The sequence below is a fragment of the Vombatus ursinus genome, unplaced genomic scaffold (genome assembly GCF_900497805.2).
Source record: "Vombatus ursinus unplaced genomic scaffold, bare-nosed wombat genome assembly UNPS02011353.1, whole genome shotgun sequence".
NCBI lineage: Eukaryota > Metazoa > Chordata > Mammalia > Diprotodontia > Vombatidae > Vombatus > Vombatus ursinus.
In genome coordinates, this window is record NW_020951131.1 from 1318200 (window position 1) to 1344133 (window position 25934).

Genomic DNA, 25934 nt, shown 5'->3' on the forward strand with positions numbered 1-25934 from the left:
GCCACCAAACTGCTCAGATATGAAAAGAGCAATTATCTACATTGGTATTACCTTCATCCTTTGGTTCAATGTGAACTGTTGTTGTTATGGATGTTCCTCCTATTTTTCTTCCTCATTCACCTTCTGTAACAACTCTGTCTTTATTATGTCTTCTTCCTGTTAGCAGAGAAAACAAAACCAAATTAGGCACTAATAGTCCTTGGTTCTTCTCATCCTATGCACCAGATCCAGTGGTCTTATTCCTCCTTTGACCTTTCTTTTTTCCTCAATATATTTTTTTTAAAGAAATCTTTGTTGTTTTCCTTAGCTTTTGTTATCAGCCTCTTCTCATTCCCAGCTGTAGTGCTCCTGACCCTTTTGTTACAGGAGTGTGCCATGCTTTTATATTCATCCACCAATGTGTGAGTCTTTGACAAGTGCTGCAGATGGATAATTGTCTAGGCCCAGAATTTAATACAGAGAGGAGCTTGGGCTGGATGGTACTTTGGAAATTGTATTGTGCTTTCAATGATCCAGGGCTGTCAAAATCCATCTTTTTAACTCCAATATTCTCTCAATCACCATGCTCTTTGGCTGGAAAGCTTGGAACACCAAGACCTCAGAAGAACAAAAATGGCAGAAACCCAACGGGTAATGGAAAGATGCCTAGTGGACATGAGGAGGGAGCAACATATTACCAGCAACATTTTGACTTTGTAAAGACAGCATTCAGGGAACGTATTAGAAAAGAGGTTGGTCTAGTCACCTGACTCAGGTGAGAATAAAAAGGTTATTGCATATCTACCCACCAATCAACAAGAATTTATTAAATACCTGCTATATGTCCAGTGACACATTGATATCCACCTTTGAGGAAAGAGAGGAAGACCTCCACTACACTGGGTAGTTCCTCTATGAAAGATTTGTGAGTAAACATGGACAAGAATAAAATAAGAAGAGAGGATATAAAGGGGCTGCTAAATCTACTGGGGAAGTTATCTATTCCATTCTAGTCATCTACCATAAGTTTGCGTGTTTTCTTAATCTGTTGAATATTTTGTATTTTAATGTAATTGATTTCCTTTGTAATCCTATGTACTTAATTGTATTACTTTTAAAACATTGTTCTGAGAAGGGATCCATAGGCTTTGCCTCACTGCCAAAAGGGTCCATGACATAGAAAGTTTGAAGGCTCCTGTGCTATGCCATTCTTTCTCCTTTCCTAAGGAATTCAGTTCCTGGCTCATGGATTTCCTCTCCACCCCAATCCTTCCTCTTGCAGTTAGGGGCTTCCTTAAATGCCCTCTGCTTAGTTCCCAGTCTATTTACATGGGGTCTTCCCCATTAGAATGTGAGCTCCTATGGATTGAGGACCGTGTTGTAGTTATTTGCTTTTCTTTGTTATCCCAGAGCCTGGGGTTTTACAGCCTGCTCATAATAAATGTTTAACAAATTGTTATTGGCTACCTAACTGGTGGTTTTTACTCCACTCCAGTCCTACCATTCCCAGACAAATCACATCTTAGATCTCTCCCAACATCACTCATAACTGCTATTACTATGATCTTCAACTCTGGGATTCTTCTCTGCTAATAATGTCATCTCTTTCAGTTCTTTCCTATCCTATACTTTTCTGAAGCCTAGTCAACATCCTCGCCCTGATCTCCAACCCTCCGCCTCTCTCTGTCTTCCTATGCCTTTCTCCTGTTCCGGCCTCTTTTCCCTTGACCCTAGCGCTGACCATTTTAATTTTTATACTCTCCTCTGCTTTGATTCCCTCACCTCCTTGTCCTAATACCAGCCAAATCTGGCCAAATACCAATCACACCCATCACCCATCTTCCTTTCTCCTACTTGTGTATTGCTGAAAGCTACTAACAAAATTTAGCTTCATTGCCAATTTGTGTTTTCAAGTCCCAGCTAGGCCTTCATTGCTGGGATCCTTTTATCTATCCCTGATTAGCACTCTAACACACTCTTCACAGCAGATATTTTCTTCTCTCCTTAAACTTCCTACCCCCATTCCTTCCCAGTCTCTCATCAGAAGACTTTACTGAGAATTCTTTACTGGGAAGATAAGCATGGATGTTCCCCAAGGCTTTGTACTAGGCCTTTCTATCCTGTCTCTTGAAGAGACCACAGATACAGTTATCCCCTTTACGCAGGTGACTCTGGCATCTCTATATCCAGCTCTCATGTCTCTCCTGAGCTGCAGTCCCACATTCTTAATGCTGACTGGACATCTCCAGCTGAATCTTCTGTTGGCATCTCAAACTCAATAGGTCCAAAATGGAACATGTTATCTCCCTCTGACAATATAATTAACTCCTTTAAACCCACCCTCCTCTAAACTTCCCTATTTCTGGTTTCTCAGACTTGGTGACTCTTCCCTTCCTGCCCCGCCCCCCTCTCTATCCAATAAGTTGCTAACTTTTTTGAATCTACCTCCATGACATCTCACATCTTTCCCTTTTCTCCACTCATTCTGCCACCACCCTAATTCAGGCCCTAATTGTCTCTCTCCTGAAACCTCCTTACTGGTCTCCCTGCCTACAAACTCTTTCTCCTACAATTCGTCCTTCGTTAAGCTGCCAAAGTGATATGATTAAAACATTGGCCTGATCATGTAAACCATCCATGGTTCCCTACTTTCTCTAGGATAAAATACAAGCCCCCTCTCTGGCCTTTAAAGCCCACTGTGGTCTGACTCAAGCTGACATTTCCAAGCCTATCCAGTACTCCTTCCTTTACACACTTGACCTTCCAAACAAACTAATCTAGTAGTATCCCTTGAACTTGCCATCAGCAACCTTGTGCCTTTAATCACACTGCCCACGTGTCTGGTATATATATGCTTTCTCCTCACCTCTGTCTCCTACTGTCCATAACTTCTTTCAAGGCTTAGCTTCCTTGTTACCTCCTATGGGAGCTCAGTTCTTAGTACTTATTCTCTGTCAAATTACACTGGACAAAAACACTGTCTCTGGAGTCAGAGCACCTATGTCTTTGAATCTTTGAAACCCAAGCACAGTGCTTTGCATATGAGCTCACTGGAGATGCAGTGGACAAAATGTGCAAAGGCAGGGGGGGCAGGAGATGGAATAGCTCATACAGCAGCTGATGTGACTCAGATGGCCAGCGCTCACAAAGGAGTGACGTCAAGTAAGACAAGAAAGGCAGCTGGGAGCCAGCTTCCATAGTGTTTAAATGGCAGGCAGAGGATTTTTTTTTTTTTTGTATTTAAGATGCCATAGCAATGGATCTAGAGTGCTAGGAACTATTGCCTCTGTAGCCTTGATGATACTTTACTAACATTGCACTTTCGATACTGGTCTTTTCTTAGGGAGGAAAACTCATTGCACAGCTCATCGCCATTAGAAAAAAACTAATTTAAAAAAAGCTTCAAGGAGAGTGATAGACGAGGGATTGGAGTGTTTTTAGAAGAAGCAAAACTGGGGAAAAATCAACCCTCCATCTAGCATGCACCCAACACTGTTCTGCCAAGAAACAATAGCTTTTGCTCATTCCATCACCAGCGCTCTGTTTGGGTCTCAACAGAGCTGCCTTTTGTCCATTGAGAAGAGAACACAGGGCTGGTTCTCATGTGGGCAGTCAGTGATGGGCTGTGCATTCTCTAAGCAAAGGATAAACAAACTTCCTTGGAGTGAAATAGATAAGGCATTCTCGTGTGTCTCTTAAAACGGTGAGCCTCACCATTCACCCCATTCCTTTCCTGCTTAAAGAAAGTCTTCAAAATGAGAATTAAAATGGTTTTATCAAAAGAACATGCATTCGGATTCAGAATTTTTTTTCTCAGGGACCAGTGTTAGAAAAGGTGAAGATTCCACATTTAAACCTATGCACCATTGCTGCAGTTTGCCTTCGACCCAAGCCCACCCATCTTGTGCAACTTTTGCCCATGACCTCCCATACATTTACCAAAGGAAACCCAGCCAACATACATGGCACCTTCCCAGAGGTCTCCTGGCACTGTCGATTCCAATCATGGCTCCTCCTCTCTTCCTTCCCCTCTCATTTCCAGTCATTCACTAAATTCTGTCCACTTTTGCCTTGAAAAGTTGTATCCATCCCTTTCTTTCTGTCCTATCCCTGCAAATGCGATCCCATCATGCCTTGGTGACAGCCCTCAGTGAGCTGACATCTCTGGTCTGGGCTCTCCTTCCTCAGCTCCCCATTCATCTACTCTTACCGTTGTCAGGCCAAATCCCCATTTGAGCCTATCACTACCCTGCTTTAATAATAATAATTTTAATTATTAATATGTAACTTGATATATTTTATATGATGATGATAGTAACAAAATTTTATTTAATAATCCTAGCTAACATTTATATAGTGCTTACTATGTGCCAAGCACTGTGCTAAGCACCTTAAAATTATTATTTCACTTGATCCTTTCATGGATTCTGGGAGGTAGGTGTTGTTGTTATCCCCATTTTACAGATGAGGAAATTGAGGCAAGCAGAGGTCAAGCGACTTGCCTCGGATCACCAGCTAGAAAGTGTAAGGAGGCTTAAGGGCCTCCTCAGTTCCTACCATATCAACTCCTAGATCCTCCACCAGATTTTGATGGTCCCAATGGTGACCTGCCCCTAATGCCGCCCTTCTGCAGCAGGGACACTGCTGCCCCAGAAGGATCTCTCCACATCATCCAGGAACACTTCGGGTGGGTCTCAGCAGCCACACTCACCGTAGCAGTAGAATCCCAGAGTGGCAGAGACGAAGGGACCTGAAAGATACAGAAAATGAAACTGAGACCCAAGGACAAGAAATGACTGACCCAAGGTGACATGGGTTATGAATAATGATGGCAGCAGGATTCACACTCAGGCCCAACTCTAGCTTGTGTCCTTTTTGCCCTCCAACCTGCATGTACAGGACTGAACACAGAGCAAAGCCTGGTCCTCGGGCAGGGACACTCAGCGGGTGCTTCAAGGTCACAAAATACTTCAGCTACATTGTTCCATTTCTTCCTCACAATTACCCCATCTGGTGGGTAGAACAAATAGTATCAACCCTATTTTATAGAGAAGAAACCTGAGGCCCAGGGAGGTTGTAGGACTGGCAGACTTGTCTCTCCAGGTCAGACGCTCTGACACCAATTGCAGGGTTCTCTCCTCTCTCCCACATCGTTTTTCCAGGTATTCACTTGTTTGGCACACCTTCTCTTACCCTCTACATGGTCAAATTTTACTATCCAATACAAAGCACAGATGCACCCTCCTCAGCTTGGCATTGAAGGCCCTCCATAAACTGCTCCCACCTAACATTCCAATCTGATGTTATGATTCCCTTTCCCACACTCTCTAATCCAGTGAAACTGGACCTGCCAGCTGTCCTCTGTTCCCTCCCCCCAACCCATGTGCCCTTGCCCAGGTGGTCCCTAATGCCCGGGATGCTTCCTACTCATCTCCACTTTACAGAGTCCTGGGCTTTCTTCCAAGGCCAGCTCAGGCGCCACCTCCTACATGAAGCCTTCCCTGATCCACCCTTTCCCTCCCACTACCCTATTGGTTAGTGTTCTCTCCTTCCAGAAATCACTTGGCATTGCTTTCTGTTGACTTATCAGTCATGAAAGGGACCTTCCTCCTCACCTAGAACAATGCCCCCATTTTACAGTTGTTTATCCTTTCCATAAATGTAAGGCCCTTGATGGCAGGACCTGTTTGGCTTTTATATTTGTATCAGTGATGCCTAGCATAGTGGATAGAACATGGTCAACTCTTAATAAATGTCTGTTAAATTGAACTGAAGTGAATCCAAGGCCTGGCTGAAGTCTTACATCCTCCTTGGAATCAATCTGGTCCATTTCAGACCTCATTGAGCCTCACTGGTCACCTGTAATACCAATGTCCTATGCCCCATAACTGGATCATACGCCATCTTTCATGCTTCATTGCTGTTCTGTGTGGGTTAATCTTGTCTCCCAATGAGACGGAAGATTCCTCATCATCAATAATAACATTCATCCGCTCTCTGAATCCCTGGAGTGCAGTGAGCCCAATAGCACCACAAAAGCTGCACCACACAACATTTGTTGATTGGTTACTGAAAAGGGGAGGAGAGGATTTTTGTGAGTAAATAAGTCAATGCCTTGCTTTCATCAAACTGCTCAATTTTTCTTAATGAAAGTTAATCCTCAATTTTACCTCTTAGCATCACAGACCTTGAGCTGGATGGGACAGGATGTCTCATCCAACCCCCCCCCCCCCCATATTACAGATGTGGAAACATGGGCCAAGTAAGCGACTTGCATAAGATCACACACGTGGACTCATAGACCTGGAGCCATGAGGGATGTTAGAGACCATTGGGTCCAATCCCAACATTTCACAAATGATGATAAAATGGTATTTCTTTATATTAAAACAAAAATCTCTGAGTCATGGTCTATTGACAGGATGCCTCTTGTTGGGTCAGCAATGAGTCCCAATGGTCAGATCCCCACCTCCAAAAGCTCTTCACTGCTGCCTCTCAGATATCCTCCATGCCCTGCCATTAGAGAAATAAGGCTTCTGATTGTAGAGCACAGCAGATACCCAGGGACACATTGCTGGACTGCCTGAGTTCCAGAATGCCTTCTTGGAGTCACAGAAGCCACAGACACACACATCATGGGAGGGGTTAGGACCAAAAAACCTGACCACCAACTCTGAGCCATTAGCATTGTGTTAGAACATGGCTGCCACCAACTTCTCCACTCTCACTCACTATACTATGTTTCATTTAAGAGTTAGGCTGATCTGACCAGGATACACCAGCAGCGAAGAAAGTACAAGCTGAACTAAGCACTACGTGCTTCTTTCCTGCTAGTGGTAAATGGAGACCTTGATGCTTATCTCATGTGTGAAGTCCCATATGATCTCCTTGCCTCCTGTCCTTAGCTGACACCTTACTATGGTTTCTAAATGCCTTTGTAATACTTCCTCTGGGATGTCTCCTCAACTTGGCACTCACAGGTGAGAAGACTGAATTCCCAGAGAGGTGACTACACCTCTTCATGACTAGTCTAAATGTCTATACTCCTAAAACTGTAGATCATGAGCCCCAACTGGTATGCTTACCCTTCATAGTCAGCCAGTAGACAAATTTAGCTCAAAACAAAGGCATTTACTAAAATAGTATAGTATGAAGGGTAGATACACAGCATTCCTTCCAAAAACTTGGGTCATAGTCTCTTAGAAATACATACACATGTGCACATGTATATGCATGTATATATGCATATATGCATGTATATATACACATATACATATATACATTCATGTGTGTATACATACATATATAATCAATGGGAAGAGAGGGCACAACTAAGAGTATGTGATCAGTGAGGCACATTTTTAGGAAGCGTGTGGCCAAGGCAACCTGCACTTCTTGTGTTTCAGGGTCCTCATCTTGTGGTGTTCTCCTGCTGCTTCCTCACTCTGCCCCCTGCCCCTGGAATCTCTGATGTGTTGGGCCATTTGGGATCCCTGGGGCCATTGTTCTCTGAGAAGGTTGACTCTCCATGGTCAAGGCTAGTTCTTTTTTGAATCCTAGTCTGCTTCCTCATTTCTATAAGAAATAACTCCCTGAAGTGGCTGACTGCTGCCAATTTGCTGTTAGTTTATGTTTCTCTCTGATCCTTGCTGGGCACGGTGTCTGCTCCTGGGTGAATATCCCTGCTACAAGAAATTATGGCCCATGGGTGGGGAGGAGAGAAAATCCCTTTTGTTCTCCACCTGCTCCAACGCTCCTCCTCACTGCCCTCTGTCAGATGTGTAGAGATCACACTCCACAAAACTGCTCCTTCACTTTAAATTTGCCTTGACTTCTCAAGGGCTGGCAGACTCAGCTTTTTTAAAGCAACCAGTCGGTGGTGAACTCTCCTCCCAATTTAACCAGGAAAACATGCTGTAGGCTGTTAACAAGTACCCTATGTCTCTCCATTGTCTCTGGACTTATTACAATGTGGATTCTTGGGTTCTAAGGTTTGCAACCAGACAATGTGGGGAGAATACATTATTTAAAAATGAAGTTTTGCAAAAACTATTTTATAGAGTTAGAAAAAATAATAACAAGATTCATTTGGAAGAACAAAAGGTCCAGAATATCAAGAGAACTAATGAAAAGAAATGCAGGGGAAGGTGACCTAGCCATTCCAGATCTTAAATTGTATTATAAAGCAGCAATCGTCAAAACTGCTTGGTACTAGCTAAGAAATAGAGTGGTGGATCAATGGAATAGGTTAAATACGCAAGACACAGTAGTTAATGACTATAGTAATCTTTTATTTGATAAACCCAAAGACCTCAGCTTCTGGGATAAGAACCCACTCTTCAAAAAAAAACTGCTGGGAAAACTGGAAAAGAGTACGGCAGAAACTAGGCATAGACCAAAATCTCACACCATATACCAAAATAAAGTCAAAATGGGTTTATGATTTAGATATAAAGGCTGATACTATAAACAAACTAGGAGAGCAAGGAATAGTTTACCTGTCAGATCTATGGAGAACAGAAGAATTCATGACCAAATAGGAGATAGAGAACATTATAAAAAGCAAAATAGATAATTTTGATTACATTAAATTGAAAAGTTTTTGCACAAACAAAGCCCATGCAAGTAAGATTAGAAGGAAGGTAGAAAATTGGGAAAGAATTTTTATAACCAGTCTCTCTGGTAAGGGCCTCATTTCTAAAATATATAGAGAATTAAATCAAATTTATAAGAATACAAGCCATTCCCCAATTGATAAATGGTCAAAGGATATGAACTGACAATTCTCAGATGAAGAAATTAAAGCTATCTATAGTCAAATGAAAAAAGGCTCTAAATCACTATTGGTTAGAGAAATGCAAATCAAAACAACTCTGAAGTATCACATCACACCTGTCAGATTTACCAACATGAAGAAACAGGAAAATGATAAATGTTGGAGAAGATGTGGGAAAATTGGAGCACTAATGCATTGTTGGTGGAGTTGTGAAATGATCCAACCATTTTGGAGAGCGGTTTGGAACTATACCCAAAGAGCTATTAAAAACGTGCATACCCTTTGACCCAGCAATAGCACTTCTAGGGCTATATCCCAAAGAGATCACACAAATGGGAAAAGGACCTACATGTACAAAAATATTCATAGCAGCTTTTTTTGTGGTGGCAAAGAATTGGAAATTGAGAGGATGCCCATCAATTGGGGAATGGCTCAGCAAGTTGTGGTATATGAATGTGAAGGAATACTATTGTGCTATAAGAAATGATGAACAGGCTGACTTCAGAAAAACCTGGAAAGACTTGTATGGTCTGATGCTGAGGGAAGTGAGCAGAACCAAGAGAACATTGTACACAATAACAGCCACGTTGTGTGATGACTAATATTGATAAACTTAACCCTTCCTGGCAATACAAGGATCTAAGACATCTCCAGAGGCCTTGTGATGGAAAATGCTATCCACTCCCAAAGAAAGAACTATGGAAGCTGAATTGCTAATTTTTTTCTCTTCTGTTAAGTTTTGTTTCCTCTTTCTGATGGTTCCTCCTATTGGTTTTAATTTCTACTTACAACATCACTAATGTGAAAATATGTTTAATATGAATGTAAATGTATAGCCTATATCAGGTTATGTGCCGTATTGGGGAGGGTGGAGGGGAGGAAGGGGAGAAAAGTTTTAAACTCAAAAGCATATGGAAGTGATTATTGATAAACCAAAATAAATTAATTTAAAAAATTTAAAAAATTTAAAAAAAATGAAGTTTTGCTCTGGGCAAAACTTGTTGAAATCACTGCACAATTTCAGTGATGCATCTCAGCCTACTTGTTCCTATTTGCCCAAATCAGTGTTTTCCTGCTGCTCCTGTCTTAGGTCCCATATTTACATATATGCCCTGGTGGACAAACTCAATATGCTGGTCATCCCATTGCAAGTGATGCTCTGTACCATAGGCATTTTCCATTTATACTACCCATGCAACAACCAGTGAGGTACCAAAATGTATCTCAATGGCCATACTTGGTATCCCATGGACATAATGTCCAAGCGTTTGCCTTAAGTATTTACTTTCTGTGCTTGTTATTTGGAGTCCTATGAACAGCTAAGGAACTGCAGGTCCTAACATAAGCCCTTCTAACGAACTTATTGTTGGAGAGCCATCATTTTACATCGCCCCACCCCCCACAAAGGCAACTTTTTCTCTGAGTGAGTTGGCCAGGTACCTGGTTCTATCTATGACCATATTAACTTTCCGTGGAAGATCATACTTCATCCCATTAAATTGGACGCTGGGTGACTAACTAAACCTACAAGATTGTTAGCAATTGCATTTCAATGACTTGTAATCAACCTAAATGAGCTTTAAATGTATTTGGTGTGGAAATATTGGTGAAATTAATGCATTCCTTTCTCTAAGCCACCTGATAGAATGGGCAGACCTGTTTGTGACAGGCACTCAAGTATTCAAATAATGAATTATTCAAAATGAGAAGAAGCTACAGATGCCTGGCACCAGGAAATCATGCCTGTGAGTTCTTCATCTGTTCACCAGTGGAATTAACATTCACAATGAGGAAAAATGTTCTAATTATGCTGTATCTTTTCATTTACTTTCTGCAGGCCTTGAAAAGGGGCCTAAAAAGCATTAGACCACAATGGAAGAGGTAACTGTGAGTTTTGGAGAGGTGCTCTCAGGCTTTCTTTAGAGGGAGAAGCCATGTTTTTTATAAGCTTGTTACTCATTTGAGGGCATGAGCGGGAAGGGACAGTGAAAAGAATTCCAGATCTGCTGTGGGAGGACCCAGGGAAAATGCATGTAGCCAATCAAAGCCTTCGTTTCTTCATCTGTAAAATGAGGGGGTTGGATTGGATGACCTCTAACATCCCTTGATGCTCGAGGGCTTTGATGATGGTGATGGTTCTTTTTAACAACAGGACACTTTTGACAGCATCCCAAGGGCATTCTTTTGGGGTGCTGGAGGGACCCACGGGATTCTCTGTGGCAAGCAGAGTGGTTGGTCATACTTGAGTGAAAATGAAAGGATTAAGGACATAGGTCCAGTTCATACAGACTTATACCTTTGAGATTTCACAATGCAGGTCACTACAATGACCGGCCAACAATCAGAGATAGGACAAGTGGAAGAGCTGCTTCGGGAAATAGTGGGGTTCCCTTCACTGGAGGTTTTTAAAAGAGGCAACACTTGTTGGGTGTGTAATAGAGGAGCTTCATTATTGTAGGTTGGGCTAGATGCCTCTGACATCTCTACTAACATCAAAAGGATAAAAAAAGCTGATAATAGTCTTGACTTCAAAGGACTAGTAATGAACTCTCCTTCTGGCCTGAAGGTAGAGAGCCTACAGGTGCTGAATGAGGCATTTTCTGCAGGCAAGGTCAATGCATCACTTTGCTTTTGCTTAACTTACTTCTTTGTGATGAGGGAAGATTTCGTGGTGCAGTGGGAAGACAGGGAGAATTAAGAAATTAACTAATGTCCAAAAATGATCCATAAACATTAACCACCCCCCCCATCTCAGAGACAGCCCAGCACATTTGGTGACAGTTTATTTTTTTCATAAAATCAAAAATTGTCTCTTTTAAACTTTCATGACTTACTCCCAGTTTTGCCTTTTGGGGCCAAGCAGAAAAAGTCTAGTCCAGGGGTGGGGAACCTGTGGCCTCAAGGCCACATGTGGCCCTCTAGGTCCTCAAGTGTGGCTCTTTGACTAAATCCAAACTTCAAAGAACAAATCCCCAAGGACTGTACTTGAGGACCTAGAAGATCACATGTGGCCCTAAGGCCACAAGTTCCCTACTCCTCATCTAATCTCTTTTCCATGCAAGAGCCCTTCAAATAATTGAAGACCACTATCATCTATCTCCTAATTCTTCTCTTCTCCAGGGGAAAAAAAACATATACAGTTCTTCTTAAAATTTGAAATTGAGGCCCTTTGCCATCCTGGTTTATTTTCCCCTAGATGTTTTTTAGTTAATATCCACCTTAATAATAAAGTACCAGAAATGAATGAAATTATCTGACCAGGACAGATAGCGAGGGAGCTCACCTCCCAGTTCCACTGAGAACCTCTAATGTCAACTATATTTCAGATTTCACCATGCTAACATGTCAAGAAATGAACATGAATTGAAATAGTAAAATATTTAATTGAGAAAGAATTGCACAATGGAGTAACAGAGAATCAATCTTTAGCTCTTATTCTTAAAGGAGGGATACCTCATCCCTTTTCTCATCTCAAGATTTTTCATGCTTCCAAAATTGGTAAAGCATGGTAATTTACCAAAATTGATAAAGGTCTATGCAGCCTGATTATACTCTTGGATGGTTCCCTGCTTGGTTCGACCTCCATGTCTAGCTGCCTGCCTGCTTCCCTATCACCACCATATCCTAGGCAGCTCTTAGCATGTGACTAAAATCCCTCAGCATCTTATTGCATGTTTCCTCCAACAACAGCAACAACAAAAAAGTGCTATGACCACTGCCCACTCACTCCCAGAAGCCTCCTTGGTTCTATGTGGTAATGAACCAATTCACAGCCTCCACTGTTGACATTTTCTTTCAGCTGTGACATTTGTGATATAACCATCCTGCTCCCTAGGCATGCAATCTTTTGGGAAAAGGAACCTTTTGAAATGAATGAAGGAGAAATCAATTACACTCCAGGCTCAGACATTGTGGAAAATGTAGCCTTTACTGGGACAATTTTCTCTTACCCAGGGATTGCCTATATATCATAAATGACACAAAAGCTATTCAGTATGTAAAGCTACAGTAAAGAAAAAAAAGGACCCGGGTCATTCACGAGGCCAGATTGTGGGACACAACACATTAGTAGCCTGCATTAGTGTGTTTGCACCCACAAAATGTAAAAAAGGAATAGAGAATGACCCCCAGTATGTCAGGGAGGTCTACTATGGAGGACCTATGGGAGAACATGGGCTAGATCTCACAGGATGAGAAGTCATGGATGGGTTATCATGTGGGTCATTGGGGAGAATGCCTCCATGACAACACAGATCCATTGAAGAGATGCAGCACTTGGCACTCAGAGTTGGTAGAGAGTCCATCCAAAGGGCAGCAGGAAAGAGTACTAGACTTGGCATCTGGAGGTCTCTGAGTTCTGTAAAGTGAAGGGTTTGGACTGGGCCAGACAGTTACTACAGGTCTTTTCTAGCTCTGATATTCAACCTTGCCCTCAGCCCTTAACAGTTTATGTTCTAAGGCAGGAGTTCATAATCTGGGGTAAATGAACTCCTTTGGCTAAAAAAATAAGTATCTTGATAGCTCTATTTCAATAGAATTGACTTCTGTTCTAATACTATGTATTTTGTTTCATGCATTTAAAAGCATGGCTCTGAGAAGGCACCCATAGGTTAAACCTGGCTGCCAAAGGTGTCCATGAAACACAAAAAGTTAAGAACCCTTTTTCTAAGGTCCCTTTTGGCTCAGATGTGAATAGTAGTAATAACAAAAATAATACCAAGTGACACATACAATACCCTTTGGAACCCTACAGAGGTATTGGCTTCTCCTTCATGATGGGTCTTCAAGCTATGGCTGGTTGACTGCTCTTTGGTGGACGATGCTACTTAACCCAATGATGTGACCTGGGGAAAGTCACTGCCTTTCCCTAGTCCTCTGTGCCTCATTTATAAAATGGAAGCATTGGATGAGATGCCCTCTGAGGCACTTTGACATCTATGCTCTGTGCTGAGAGGTTCTTCTTCAGCCCTAGGTTGGATTGAACAATGCAAGTAGAAATGATAAGAGCTACATCAATGATGGGAGCTGATGCTTAGCAGCGCTTTGGCATCACGATCTCATTGGCGTCTCACAAGAAACTCATGAGGAAGGTACTGTTAGTATAGCATGCCCACTTTATAAATGAAAAAAGTGAGGCTGGGAGACGCCAGCCTGGCATAAGTGGTGACCCACAATTACATGGTTAGTATCAGGGGAACCATGAGGTCATAGACGTAGAGGTGGAAAGCCTTGGAGGTCATCTGTTTCCGCCTCCTCCTCTACTTTGCAGATGAATTAACGGCAACCCAGAAAGTTCTTGACTTTCCTAAGGTCACGTGGTTGAGTGGCAGAGCCAGGACCTTAAGTAAGATCTAGCACTAGTCGCCAGGTCTCCTGACCGCAGAGCTGAGTGACCTTGCTCCTTCACCATCCTTCCTAACAAAGGAAGCTGTTTTTCTAATGCCCAGTTGCAGAGATAACTTCTCTTCTGAGCAGGGACTTCTGGGTAATGTTTTTTTTTCCCTTTTTTTTTTCCCCTTTGCTTGCCTGTGTGTCTTATCTTTCTCAGGGCTGAAGACACTCATTGTACCCATCTGCAGCATGTACTTATTCTTCCAGTCCTGGTGAGAAAGTCACCTTTTTTTTAAAAGAGAACAATAATGTTAAATCCCGGTCTCTATGCAGGAAACTTTTTTTTTTAAAAAAAAAAGTATCTGCATTTAAGGGAATGGGTACTGAGAATGTATCAAACTGTTTTGCAATGGGGTAAAATCATCTTTCAAAACATTAATGCAAGTGGGAAGAGAAAGAATCCTTTGAAATCAAAGAAAGCCGGTTGGTTACCTGATCCAGGAATCATGGACACCAGAGCAGGGCTGCCAGCTGGTTGACAGGGGACCCAAGCATCCAGAAGGGGCTTCCCTGCCACCCTGAAAGGTCACTCATGAGGTTTCCACATTGCAATTCTTTCTTCATCACGATTCCAGTTGGGCCAGCAAGATCGGGTGCTTGGAAGCATCAGGTGATGATTTCACGGGGGACATTTTGCTAGGGCTCTTTGGGTCTGGCTTCTGCTCATCGCCTGAGAACAAAGGTAATTCTGTTCTCTGGCTCCAGTTCCCGGCTCCGGCTCTGCGGCCAGAGTCACAAGATTCTGAGTATCATGCAACACTCTGGAATTTCTGCACAAACTTGTCACGCAAGATATTCCTCCAGCTATGTGGAAACCGCGTCTGAGAAGATGTTCCAAATCAAGACCTACAGCACAGAGTTGAAAAAGCATGTGATGGTCATGGATTTTGTGAAGAGTAACTGGTTCCCATCACAGAAAAGAGCCAAGGTATGCATCATTCATATGTGCCAGGGGATGAAGACGACAGAAAAGATGACCAACAAATATGAGGTGAGACTCAATGAGATGGTAGAAAACCCCCTCTCTTCCTGAACATGAGAAGGAAATGGAAAAATGGGTTTATTACGGTAGATGGTCATGTGTAGACAAGAAAGCATTCATTTTTAGGTGCGTCTAAGCTCTTGTTTTTTCTCCCCTCCCTTCCCCCACTCCATTTGCCCCATTTTCAAAATTTGGGGGCATATGGACGATGGAAATTGATGAGTTGTGCACACTGGCATTGGTACCTATAGAAACACCCCTATAGTTTGCTACAGAACCCAGTGACTGGTTGCCTAGTGAGATGTAAGCAAGAATGATAGCCTCTTTTTTTTTTCTGGAGTTGGTTCTTTTTTCTGAAAGTTTGGCAATGAAGCTCTTAGCTACCTAGTATGCTTTGCATGTATCTTCAGGCTTACATGACGAGTGTCTGTCCTTCTCTGAGACAACAGTACCTTCCTGGTTGTTCTGTTACAAGGACCAGGTTTGTGAAAACCAGGAGCATTTAGGGACTTAAAATGTCACCGTGAGAGAAACTCCTTCTTTTTGTATTCTTCAGTCCGTACTCATACATAGGCAGTTATCTTTCCGAAAGTAAGCACACACGAAATTTGATCAGCTTTTTATTGTACACGGAATAAATTATAAAAGGCTTTGTAACAGACTCCCCTGCAGCTCATTTACACGGCTCTTTTGATAAATGTAATATGCAAGTTCTGAGTACTTTGCAAAAAAAAAGTTCCCTTTGTGCATGTTGATGTTGTCATTTCAAAAATTTGATTGCAAATGCCAGTGGGTATTCTAGATCTTTTTTTTTTCTTTTGATTTGCACCGGGTAAAAGAAAGCAGGTTTCACTGCCAGGCTACGACGGAGTGAAACTTGGTTTATTTTGGCTCTAGTCTTGGGAATGTGAACTTCCAGGTTCATAAGAGAGATGTAAAAGCTACAGAAGTCATTGCATCAATTCAATACAGGAGCATTCATCGCCAAAGGGTGGATGAGGAGACAAAGGTGGACAATTAGAACAGAACTCAAAGGAGTCAGAGGTGTATCTAGTCCCAGGTAATTAATCAGCCAGGGATAGAATGTTATCATTGTTCAGTTTTAACAGGTTATATTTCAGATCTTGCAAGGGGGGAAAGTTTCTGAATTATTATCTTGTCTTCTAAAGGAGGAAGGAAGGAAACAGGCACATACTAAGTGCTTATGTGCTAGGGGCTCTGCTATGTGCTGGGGATAGAAATATAAGTAAAAAGATCATCCCTGCCCTCAAGAAACTTACATTCTGTTGGGGAAAGACAATATACAAGAGGGAGCTGAAAGTAGGGGATTGGGTGGAACAAAATGTGTAGCTCTATTTTAGGCAATAAGGGATCGATGGTGGATGTAGTGAAACATCTCCTGTTCCTAGGGCCAGAATTAAGAAAGAGAAGAAAAATGTATCTTCTCTGTAGGATGTTAAAAAAATAAAATAAGACTAAAGTTGCAATTGAGAATGGATGGAATCTATTTTTGGCTGGCTCAGATTCATGTTGCATGAAAAGAACATGGAATCTATTCCTGAACTAGAAGGATTTCAGGTTTGAAGTTTGTACCCAGTCAATTAATCAATCAATCAATCAATCAAAATGTATTAAGCACCTACTATGTGCAAGACATTATACTAAGCACTAAGGATACAAAAGAGGAAAAAGACAGTCTCTGCCCTCAAGAAGCTTACAATCTAATGGGAGAAACAACATGCAAACAGATACAAAGCAAGCTACACATAGGCTAAATAGGAAATCATTAACTAAAGGGAAGGCACTAGAATTAAGAAGCGTTGGGAAAGGCTTCCAGTAGAAGATGAAATTTTAGTATTGACTTAAAGGAAGTCAGGGGAAGTCAGTAGGCAGAGGAGGGAGAACATTCCAGGCATAGGGGACATCCAGAGAAAATGCTTGTAGCCAAAGACGGAACGTCTTGTACTTGAAACAGTCAGATCAGTGTCGCTATTGAAAAGTATGTGATGGGGAGTAAGGTGTACGAAGATTGGAAATGTGGAAGGAAACTGGTTATAAAAGGCTTTAAGTGACAAACAAAGTATTTTGTATTGGCTCCTGGAGGTAATAGGGAACCACTGGAGTTTATTGAGGTGGGGAGGAGCACCATGATTGGACCTGTGCTTTAGGAAAATTACTTTAGTGACTGAATGGACTGAAGTAGGGAGAGACTTGAGGCAGGCAGACCTTCTAGCAGGCTATTGTAATAGTCCAGGCATGAGGTGATGAGGGTCTGCACCAGGGCAGGGCCAGTGTCAGAGGAGAGAAGGGGACATATTGGAGAGAAGTTGTAAAGGTCAAGAAATTGACAGGTCTTGGCAACAGATTGGATATTGGGGGGGGGCCAGAGGAGTCAAAGATGGATCTCTATCAAACATTAACATTCACCGGGTCAGCTTGGCTTCTCTGCTTTTCTTTTCCACACATGTGGGACTATATACCCTGGCTTGAATGGCCATCACTATTGGATTTCCTTTCTCTAGTGGACATCGCCAGACACAACTCAATGTTGGCCACCTGCTCTTATCTTTTTGGAGGTGATTCAATATTGACAGGATTCCATGAAGCATTTCTTTCTCTTATTCTTCCTGGGATGCAAATCAATATCAATGTATCCCCATTTCCAAATGAAGAAACTGAGGAAGAAGTAAAATTATTCACTTAAAGTCATAGAAATGATCTAATAGGAACATCCAATCAACAACCACTTCGTCCTGGTCTTGGGCTTTGCCCAGTAAACACGATTCCATGTAAAAAGGCTTGGACTAAGTTTTAGGAGGTTCAGGTTTGCTTTCCAACTCAATCATTAATCAGCATGGAGATCTTGATCCAGTCACCTCCTTAGCAATGTCACGAGCATTATTTCTTCATCTATGAGAGGAGATGGGTAGACCAGATCATACTCTAGCATTTATGAATCCATGCCTCATAATCTCTCTTCAGTTACTATACACTTGATTAGTCTGCCATAAACTTGCTTTAAAAATAGTCCTAGCACACAACAGGTGCTTAATGAAGGCTTATTGATTGACTGATGGTCACATTTTTGAAAACTGAGCTCAGTCACTCTCTGTGGACTAAGGAATTGAATGAAAAGAATAAATAAATCCTTCTGTTAAAGCTTAAGTTATTTGTGGAAAGTCTTAAGGGGTAGGTAAGCTTTCTGGGAAGATGGCATATCTATATCTGCTGAATTTGATTCTCTTTTTAAAAATAAATTTTTATTACTCTCTTTTGTTTCTTACATCATCAGCATTTTTCCAAGTATCTCATGCCCTCTCCCTCTCCTTCCCTGGGAGCCATCCCATAAAACAAATAATATTTTAAAGAAAGACAGAAAAAGGAAGAAGAGGATAAAATCAGAAAAAGATCATTATCAATACAGTGAAAAAAATCTGAAAGTGCATGAAATGTGCTATACCGTTGAACCTTATGCCTCTGCAAAGGAGAGGGGTGGGAAATGTCTTCTCATATCTTTTCTTTAGGGGGCCATGGGGTCTCCAGTTTTTATAAAATGTGGCCTTAATTTTTTTAAAAAATGATTTATTATAAACAATATTGAACATAAAAATACTCACCTGGTAATTATTTTCATTTACATTAATTAATTACAATGTATAAAGTATTATAACACTTTTTTCCATCACCGTCTCTGAATCAGAATACATCTATTCATTTTCATTCATTTTTCCTCATATAATCACAATGAATGCTTATTTAATTTTTTTTTGTTTTTGCATTATTTCTTCTCTCCTTTTTTTTCCTTTTTGCATTGTTTCATAATGGCAACTCCAGATTTCTTTGCATTCCTCCTCATACTTTTCAAATTGGCATAAATAATTAAAAGTAAGGAAATTCTATCCTGAAGGGACTGTGGAGAAATAGGTACACTTATTCATTTCTGGTGGAGTTGCAAACTTGTAGAATTTCTTTGGAGCTCTATTTGGCAGTACACAGTATAAGTTACAAAAAATAATCATGGCATTTGATGCAATAAGTTCAATATTGGAAACATCTTGAAAGTGTTAAAAAACAACATGGGGCAGCTAGGTGGCAGAGTGGATAGAGCACTGGCCCTGGAGTCAGAAGAACCAGAGTTCAAATGCCGCCTCAGACACTTGCTAACTGTTTGACCCTGGGCAAGTCACTTTGCCCTGTTTGCCTTGGTTTCCTCCCCTGTAAAATGATCTGGAGAAGGAAATGGCAAACCAGTCCAGTGTATCCACCAAGAAAACCCCAAATGGGGTCGTGGAGAGTCAGATGGAACTGAACTGACTGAACCACCACAACAAATTACATGAAATCGAAGGACTGGAAGCAGCTAAAATGTGGTCTGAATTTTATCATTTGATGAGAAGTGTTGGATGCAGAGAAATTAAAATAGCCCTGGATTAAAGATGGACAGAGAAATACTTATTCCTTCCATTAATTGGTCTAATGATGCATTGTAAATAGCAGGAACAATTCAACTATAAGGTCATTAAGAATGGAAAGAAATGATGGTGAGAGTGATTTAACAGTGTCACTTTCATGTTTCCAAAGCCTTTTGATACCAGCTGGCTCAGAAATGGGAAAGACAGAAAATACATCCTATCCAGGGACCCCACATGAATGCTAGGAGAATTTTAGATATCAAACTAAAGAGTCCAATCCTTGCTAATCCAGGAAACATACACTTGGTGTGGAATAGTTTGGCTTTCTTAGAATTAGGGGATATGCAGGTTGCTTCTGGACAAGAGAATTCATGGTCTGGAACTTCTTATAAGGGATGTATGGAAATCATAGAACATGCATTCGTTAATAACTGCAGTAAAAGCTGATTTAGAATAAAAGACTGTTTTGGACTGAGTTTTGAGGCCCACTTCCGCCTGGGAGCCGGTGGATAGCAAGTACTTGACTGTTGACACCTTTGGTAGATGGATACAAGACAGCATCTTGAAGCTATGAAGTGTCTCATCCACTCTCTGATTTGTGATACTTCATAATTAGAGTGATCACATCCATAATTAGATTATACTTCAGTGTTTCCATGGAAATTGAGAGGTAACATCATACAGTGGAATTAATATAGATCTGTTGAACTCAAGAGACCTGGGTTAGAATTCTGCTGCAGATTCTTGCTAGCTGTGTCATCGAGGGCAAGTCCCTTGATTTCTCAAAGCCTCAGTTTCCTTATTTATAATAATAACATGTGCACAACTTATTTTGGAGGGCCTCTGTGAAGAAAATGTTTTGAGATCTTTAAAGCAATAGTTGAATGGGAATTACTATTATTGCTCCAAAGGATTCCTGATCTCATTCTACTTTGGATTTCTATCCAAAATTTTGCACCACTCAAGCTTGACATTGTGGCAGACTCTTGTCCTCCCATAAGTTCATCACAGATGGGCCCACCCGGCATACTGGAAGACTTGCTTGCTTTCTCTTGACATTATGAGGATACCAGTGGCATGCACAGCTCTCCATCAGTTACGCCTCACTTTGAACTAAATGATCAAGTCATGTTTTTTTGATCATACATTACTTTAATGGCATCCTGTCATCTCTTTCCCCTTCATTCTTTGTTTATAATGTATTGAAGGCTGCTTACAATCCCTAGGTGTACTAGGGATCACCCTCTCTGTGATGTGCATCTTTCATTCTTTGGAAAGATAGTGATCGTGACTCCCAACCACAAAACAAAATCCATAGAGTATTGGTATTAAAAAGATGGATCTTTGTTTCAAGGACAACTTTGAGGTTATTAAAAGAAGTTTGAACTTCCCAAAGGAGATCTAGTCCACTTTCCTTCTCGTTTGATTATGGGTCCCCTCACTGTTCTTTTGAAGTGTCTGTCCAACACACACATACACACTAAAGGACAAGTTCTATGGGTTATCCATCTATGCACTTGTCTAGATGCATTCTTCATCTGCCTGGATATTTCTATGGGGATGGCTATACCATAACTATGGTTATGGATTTCCTTCAAGAGGTTCAGCATTGTTCTGTCTTAATGGGATTGATACAAGATCACTCATGAAGAGGACAGTCTGGAGAATTCTGTAGGGAATCCTTCTTCAACTTGAACTCTGTTAGATCACTTCCTTTTCAGTGGCACAGACCTTTGTTGAGGGTACATCTCATTATTAGTTGTCTTGCCTGATATTAATGGTCAGAGTCATTAAACAAGATTATTTATATTATCTTTTGAGGAATCTTGTAAAATGTTAAGATACACATCAGAGACACCTTGTTAGAAGAGAACATCTATGGCAACTGTTTTTCCTTTGAATCAAATGCTTTTATTACCTTTTTTTGTAAACAAAAAGAGATTCTTACATTCTCAACCTCTTTCAGTTAATTGTGCGATGGTAAAGAAATGGCCTGTCATGTAGTATCACTTGTAGAAGTCGACCTTTTCCCTGTTAACAGCCTCATCAAAGATGTCCTCACTATATGGGTACATGATTTTCCAAAAATTTTTTTTTGATATAGAGAGAATATAAACCCATAGGCTGATAACTCACTTTGTCACCTTTCTTTTCAGCTACGTTAGTAAGGTCCAAGATTTTGTCCACACCCTTTGGCACCTTCCCCTCCAGATAGTTGGAGAATTGCTGCCTCAATGTTCTTAGAACTGCATCATGTCCCGCACTGCTCTCTGGGCACTCTTGCCCATTCTGCTGCTCTAAAATACTGAGAAACAGTGCATATGTCAGCAGCTTCTTTTTGAAAACTATTTTGTCAGATTTCAAAAAATGTTTTGATCCAATTTGGAACTATACTTAAAGGGGTATAAAATATACCCTTTGACTCTGCAATACCACAACTAAGTCTGCATTTCAAAGAGATTAAAGGAAAAGGAGCTATATGTTAATATATATCTATCTCTATCTATCATCTACCTATCTATCTATCTGTTTGTCTGTCTGTCTGTCTGTCTTTATTGCAGCTATTTTTGTGGTGATGAATAATTGGAAATCACAGGGATGCCCATCCATTGGGAATGGCTGAACAACCTGTGGTATATGATTGTGATGGAATACGATTGTGCTATAAGAAATGACAAGTGGAATGATTTCAGAAAAACTTGGGAAGACCTATATAAACTAATGTAAAATGAAGTGAGCAGAACCAGGAGAACATTTTATACAACAGCAGCTATATTAAAGCAACAATCAACTTGAAAGACTTAGCTACTCTAAATCAATACAGTGACCCTAAATAATTCCAGAAGAGTCATGATGAAAAGTGCTATCTACGTCCAGAAGGAATAGCCGGACTCTGAATACAGATTGAAGCATACTTTTTCTATTTCCTTAATTTTTCTTGCAATACAGCTAATATGGAAATTTTTTTTGCATGACTTCACATGTATAATTGATATCATATTGCTTGTTTTCTCAATGGGTAGGGGAAGGGCTAGAGGAAGGGAGAGAATTTAAAACCAAAATTTCAAAAAATGAATGTTAAAATAAATTATAATTATATATGTATACATACATTATATATAATATATAACATATATACACACACATATATGTATAATAGCATTTACATTTTTGGACCACTTTGGTTCATTTTGGCTCTGAATGAGCTTGTTATAAAAAAAGCAATCTGTATCTTTTTCATGCAAAAATATATTTTAATTATTTTTCTTTTTTCATTTTAATTTTCAATGTCAAATTATTTCCCTCCTACTCCTCCCCTACCCATTGAGAAGGAAAGAAATATGATAGTCATTCTAAATATGAAGTCATGCAAAACATTTCCTATATTAACCATGTTGTAAAAAAAAAAACCCAAGAAAATAAAGTGGAAAAATATGCCTCTATCTGCACTCATAGTTCATCAGTTTTCTCTCTGGAAGTAGATAGCATTTCTCATTGTAAGTCATTTGAAATTGTTTTGGATTTTTTAATTTAAATTTTCATGTCTATTTTGATCATTTGTCTTGATTTTTCTGTTATTCCTTTTTTCCTTTTAAAATCTCTTTCTTTTATAAAAGAATTGAGATGGTTTTCCTTGGAGGCTACCAAGGGGTAAATTTAGGTAATGTAAAAACAAAAATATTCATTAAATTTTTGATTAAAAAAAGACAGACGTATGTGTGATAGTCTCATTATATCACACTTTCAAATTTCACCTTAATGGCCCTTTCTACTTCCTTACATCATATGTTAGAGACTCAAGTATTATATTCCAAGTTTGGTTATTTTACTGTCAGAAATGATGAGAATAAGTCACTAAAGAAATGCTGGAAAATCTTTTCCATTATAATCAATTTTTTTTATCCTCCTTCCAGTTCCATTCATAAAACCTTTTGGGATGACCTAAGTAAGTTGGGTGTCACCCCATGATTTTCTGAACCCTATTTTTCTCTACCCTGGTTTTTGATATTTCGTGAGGTGATCACTCATTCTTTTCCTATGTAACATTCAGCAATGGGACCTTGACAGCTGTACTTGGTAAGGATATTGAGTGTTTGTTGGCTGATATGATGTCTAGGTTCATTGGGCCTTTTTGTGGTAGTAATTGCTTTGGAGTGGTTAATTTCTCCAAGAAATGGCAATAATCAGAGTCAATATTTTTACCTTTATCTATTTTTTCCCTTTTTTAGAAACAGCAGCCTATATAAGTAGATAATGAGATAACACATGTAAAGTGCCTTGCAAAATTTTTATAAGTGTCTGCTATCATTATTATAATTATTGATAGGGTAAGGTTGAAATTGCTCTAATCACACGCAGAGGAGTGACTTGGTAAGATTTTTTGTTAAGAAAATCATGTTGGTGGCTGCATAAAGGATGGATTCGTGTGAGGAAAAAATTGAAGTAGAGACATAACCAGGTGGCTGTTCCAGTAGTCTGGGTGAATGAGGAAGTCAGTAGCCAGACATAAGGTAATGAAGCCAACTCCTGCCCCCTCCCTTATTAGTGTCTCTGAAATTAAAAGAAGTTCACTCTTTTTCTGTAATTTCTTTACACTTTTTTCAGTTAATACACAGCAAGAATATCGATATTATTATGCTTTTGGGCTTTCAGGAGTCCCGGAAAAACCCACCAGGCCTTGCACCTGATCATTTGTGCTTCCACTGGTAATCGTTTGGCCAGAAATCCTGACAACACTTCATTTTGCTCTTTTTTTGGAGGGGGGGATCCGGAAAGCTGGCCTTGATGAATTATTTTTATGGTGATTCCCTTCTGATTTGGGACCTGAGAGAATTCTCAGACACAGGTGTTTTGGTTTTTTTTTTATTATAGATGATGTTATTTGGAGAAACATAGTCAGCACTACCTGACACTGAGCCAGAGATACAGAGGACTCTTGCTATAATAGATTTGTAACTGCCGCTAAATAGGCCTCCACAGTCTTCTCTGATGCCTCATCTTAGTGTGAATATGACTCTGGGCTCTCAAAGACAATATGCCAGTGGAGAATAAACAGAGCCTTGATTAGAAAGTCAGGAAGCCTGGGAAAATTCATTTGATGGGCAAGGTTATGATGGGAAAGAAGGTAGCACATCCACCCCACCAATAACATGGGGGTTATTGATCGGAGAGGGACTTCATGTTGATGAGACCTTGTGGTGTAGAAGCCTAGGGACGGAAGAGATCCAAGAGCATGTGGATGAGTTAGAAGACGCTGCTGGGAGGGGGTATGCTCTCCTTGCCGTGCTGCCTATCTTTAGCAGTAAAGACCTGTTGTCCCCACCTTAGTTACGTGTCTGAGTGTAAGGGCTGTCAGGCTCTCCTACGTGTGAGGGCATCAAATGCCATTTCAGCAGCAAATACAGTCTACTCCCTGAGGGCCAGCCTGGCTAAGTAAGGAGAGATTCCTCATCAATTCAGTGAGGAAGTCTTTGGGCTGTGGCCACCCAGGAAACAAAGAAAAAGACAAAATGATCTCAGTCTTGTGCAGCTGCTTCCACTCCTGCAGAGAGAATAGAAAAGTGGCTAGAAGGTCCAAAGAATCACCTTGTGTTGAGGCTGGCTCTGACTTGGCATCGCCGAGCTATAGCCAGCTTGAAGCTTTTCGCATCATTCCCTCGAAAGTCCGACCCTGTAGGCCAAGGCATTTTTCCTCCTGACATTTTTTGTAATGACCACAGTTGCATGTAACTGTCCCTGTGAATGGCAGAGACATACCACCCGCGCGGAGTCAACTTCAGAAGCGACAATGTTGGCTCAGATGGACTCGATGATTTGTTTTTCTTTGTGGTTGGTTTTTTCTCTTTAATCCAAAGAAATGTTATTTCACGGACAGGTTGTCAGTCCACATGTCTCTGTCTCCCCTCATTGTCCCTAGTGACTATCAGGCGCAGTTAGATGGCATGTTAGATAGTGCCCTGGGCTTGGAGTCAGGAAGACCGGAATTCAAATCTGGCCTCAGACCCTTCCTAGCTGTGTGACCTTGGCCAAGTTACTTAACCTCTGTCTCAGTTTTCTCAAGTGTAAAATGGGAATAACAGCACCTACTTTGCAGGATTGTCATAAGGATCAAATGAGATGATATTTGTAAAGTGCCTGGCACATAATAGGCACATAATAAATGCTTGTTTCATTGTTTCCTCCCTCTCCTGGATGAATCCTCTCCAATTCATTCCATTTGCGTGATGGCTAATAGTCAGATCCAAAAACTGGAAGAAAAGAAAACAGAACAAGTCAAAAGGAAACCAAACCCCCTCCAGGTCTATAAGCTTCAAACCCAAGGGATTCTGCCAACACAGTCTCCAGGATGGGAATAAAGAAGCCCTGAGCTTACCAGGGGATCCTGTCTGCAGTA

The 25934-nt window shown here is 40.7% G+C and overlaps 1 protein-coding gene across 1 annotated transcript in view; it reads left to right on the top strand.

The window, feature by feature from the left end:
* The first annotated feature begins 14897 nt into the window (after positions 1-14897).
* Positions 14898-25934, top strand: part of CUNH10orf90 (chromosome unknown C10orf90 homolog) — a 246378-nt gene continuing 235341 nt past the window's right edge. The window contains exon 1 of the mRNA XM_027855954.1: positions 14898-15137. Coding sequence (XP_027711755.1) covers positions 14898-15137 — 240 coding nt within the window. The remainder of the gene's footprint in view (positions 15138-25934) is intronic.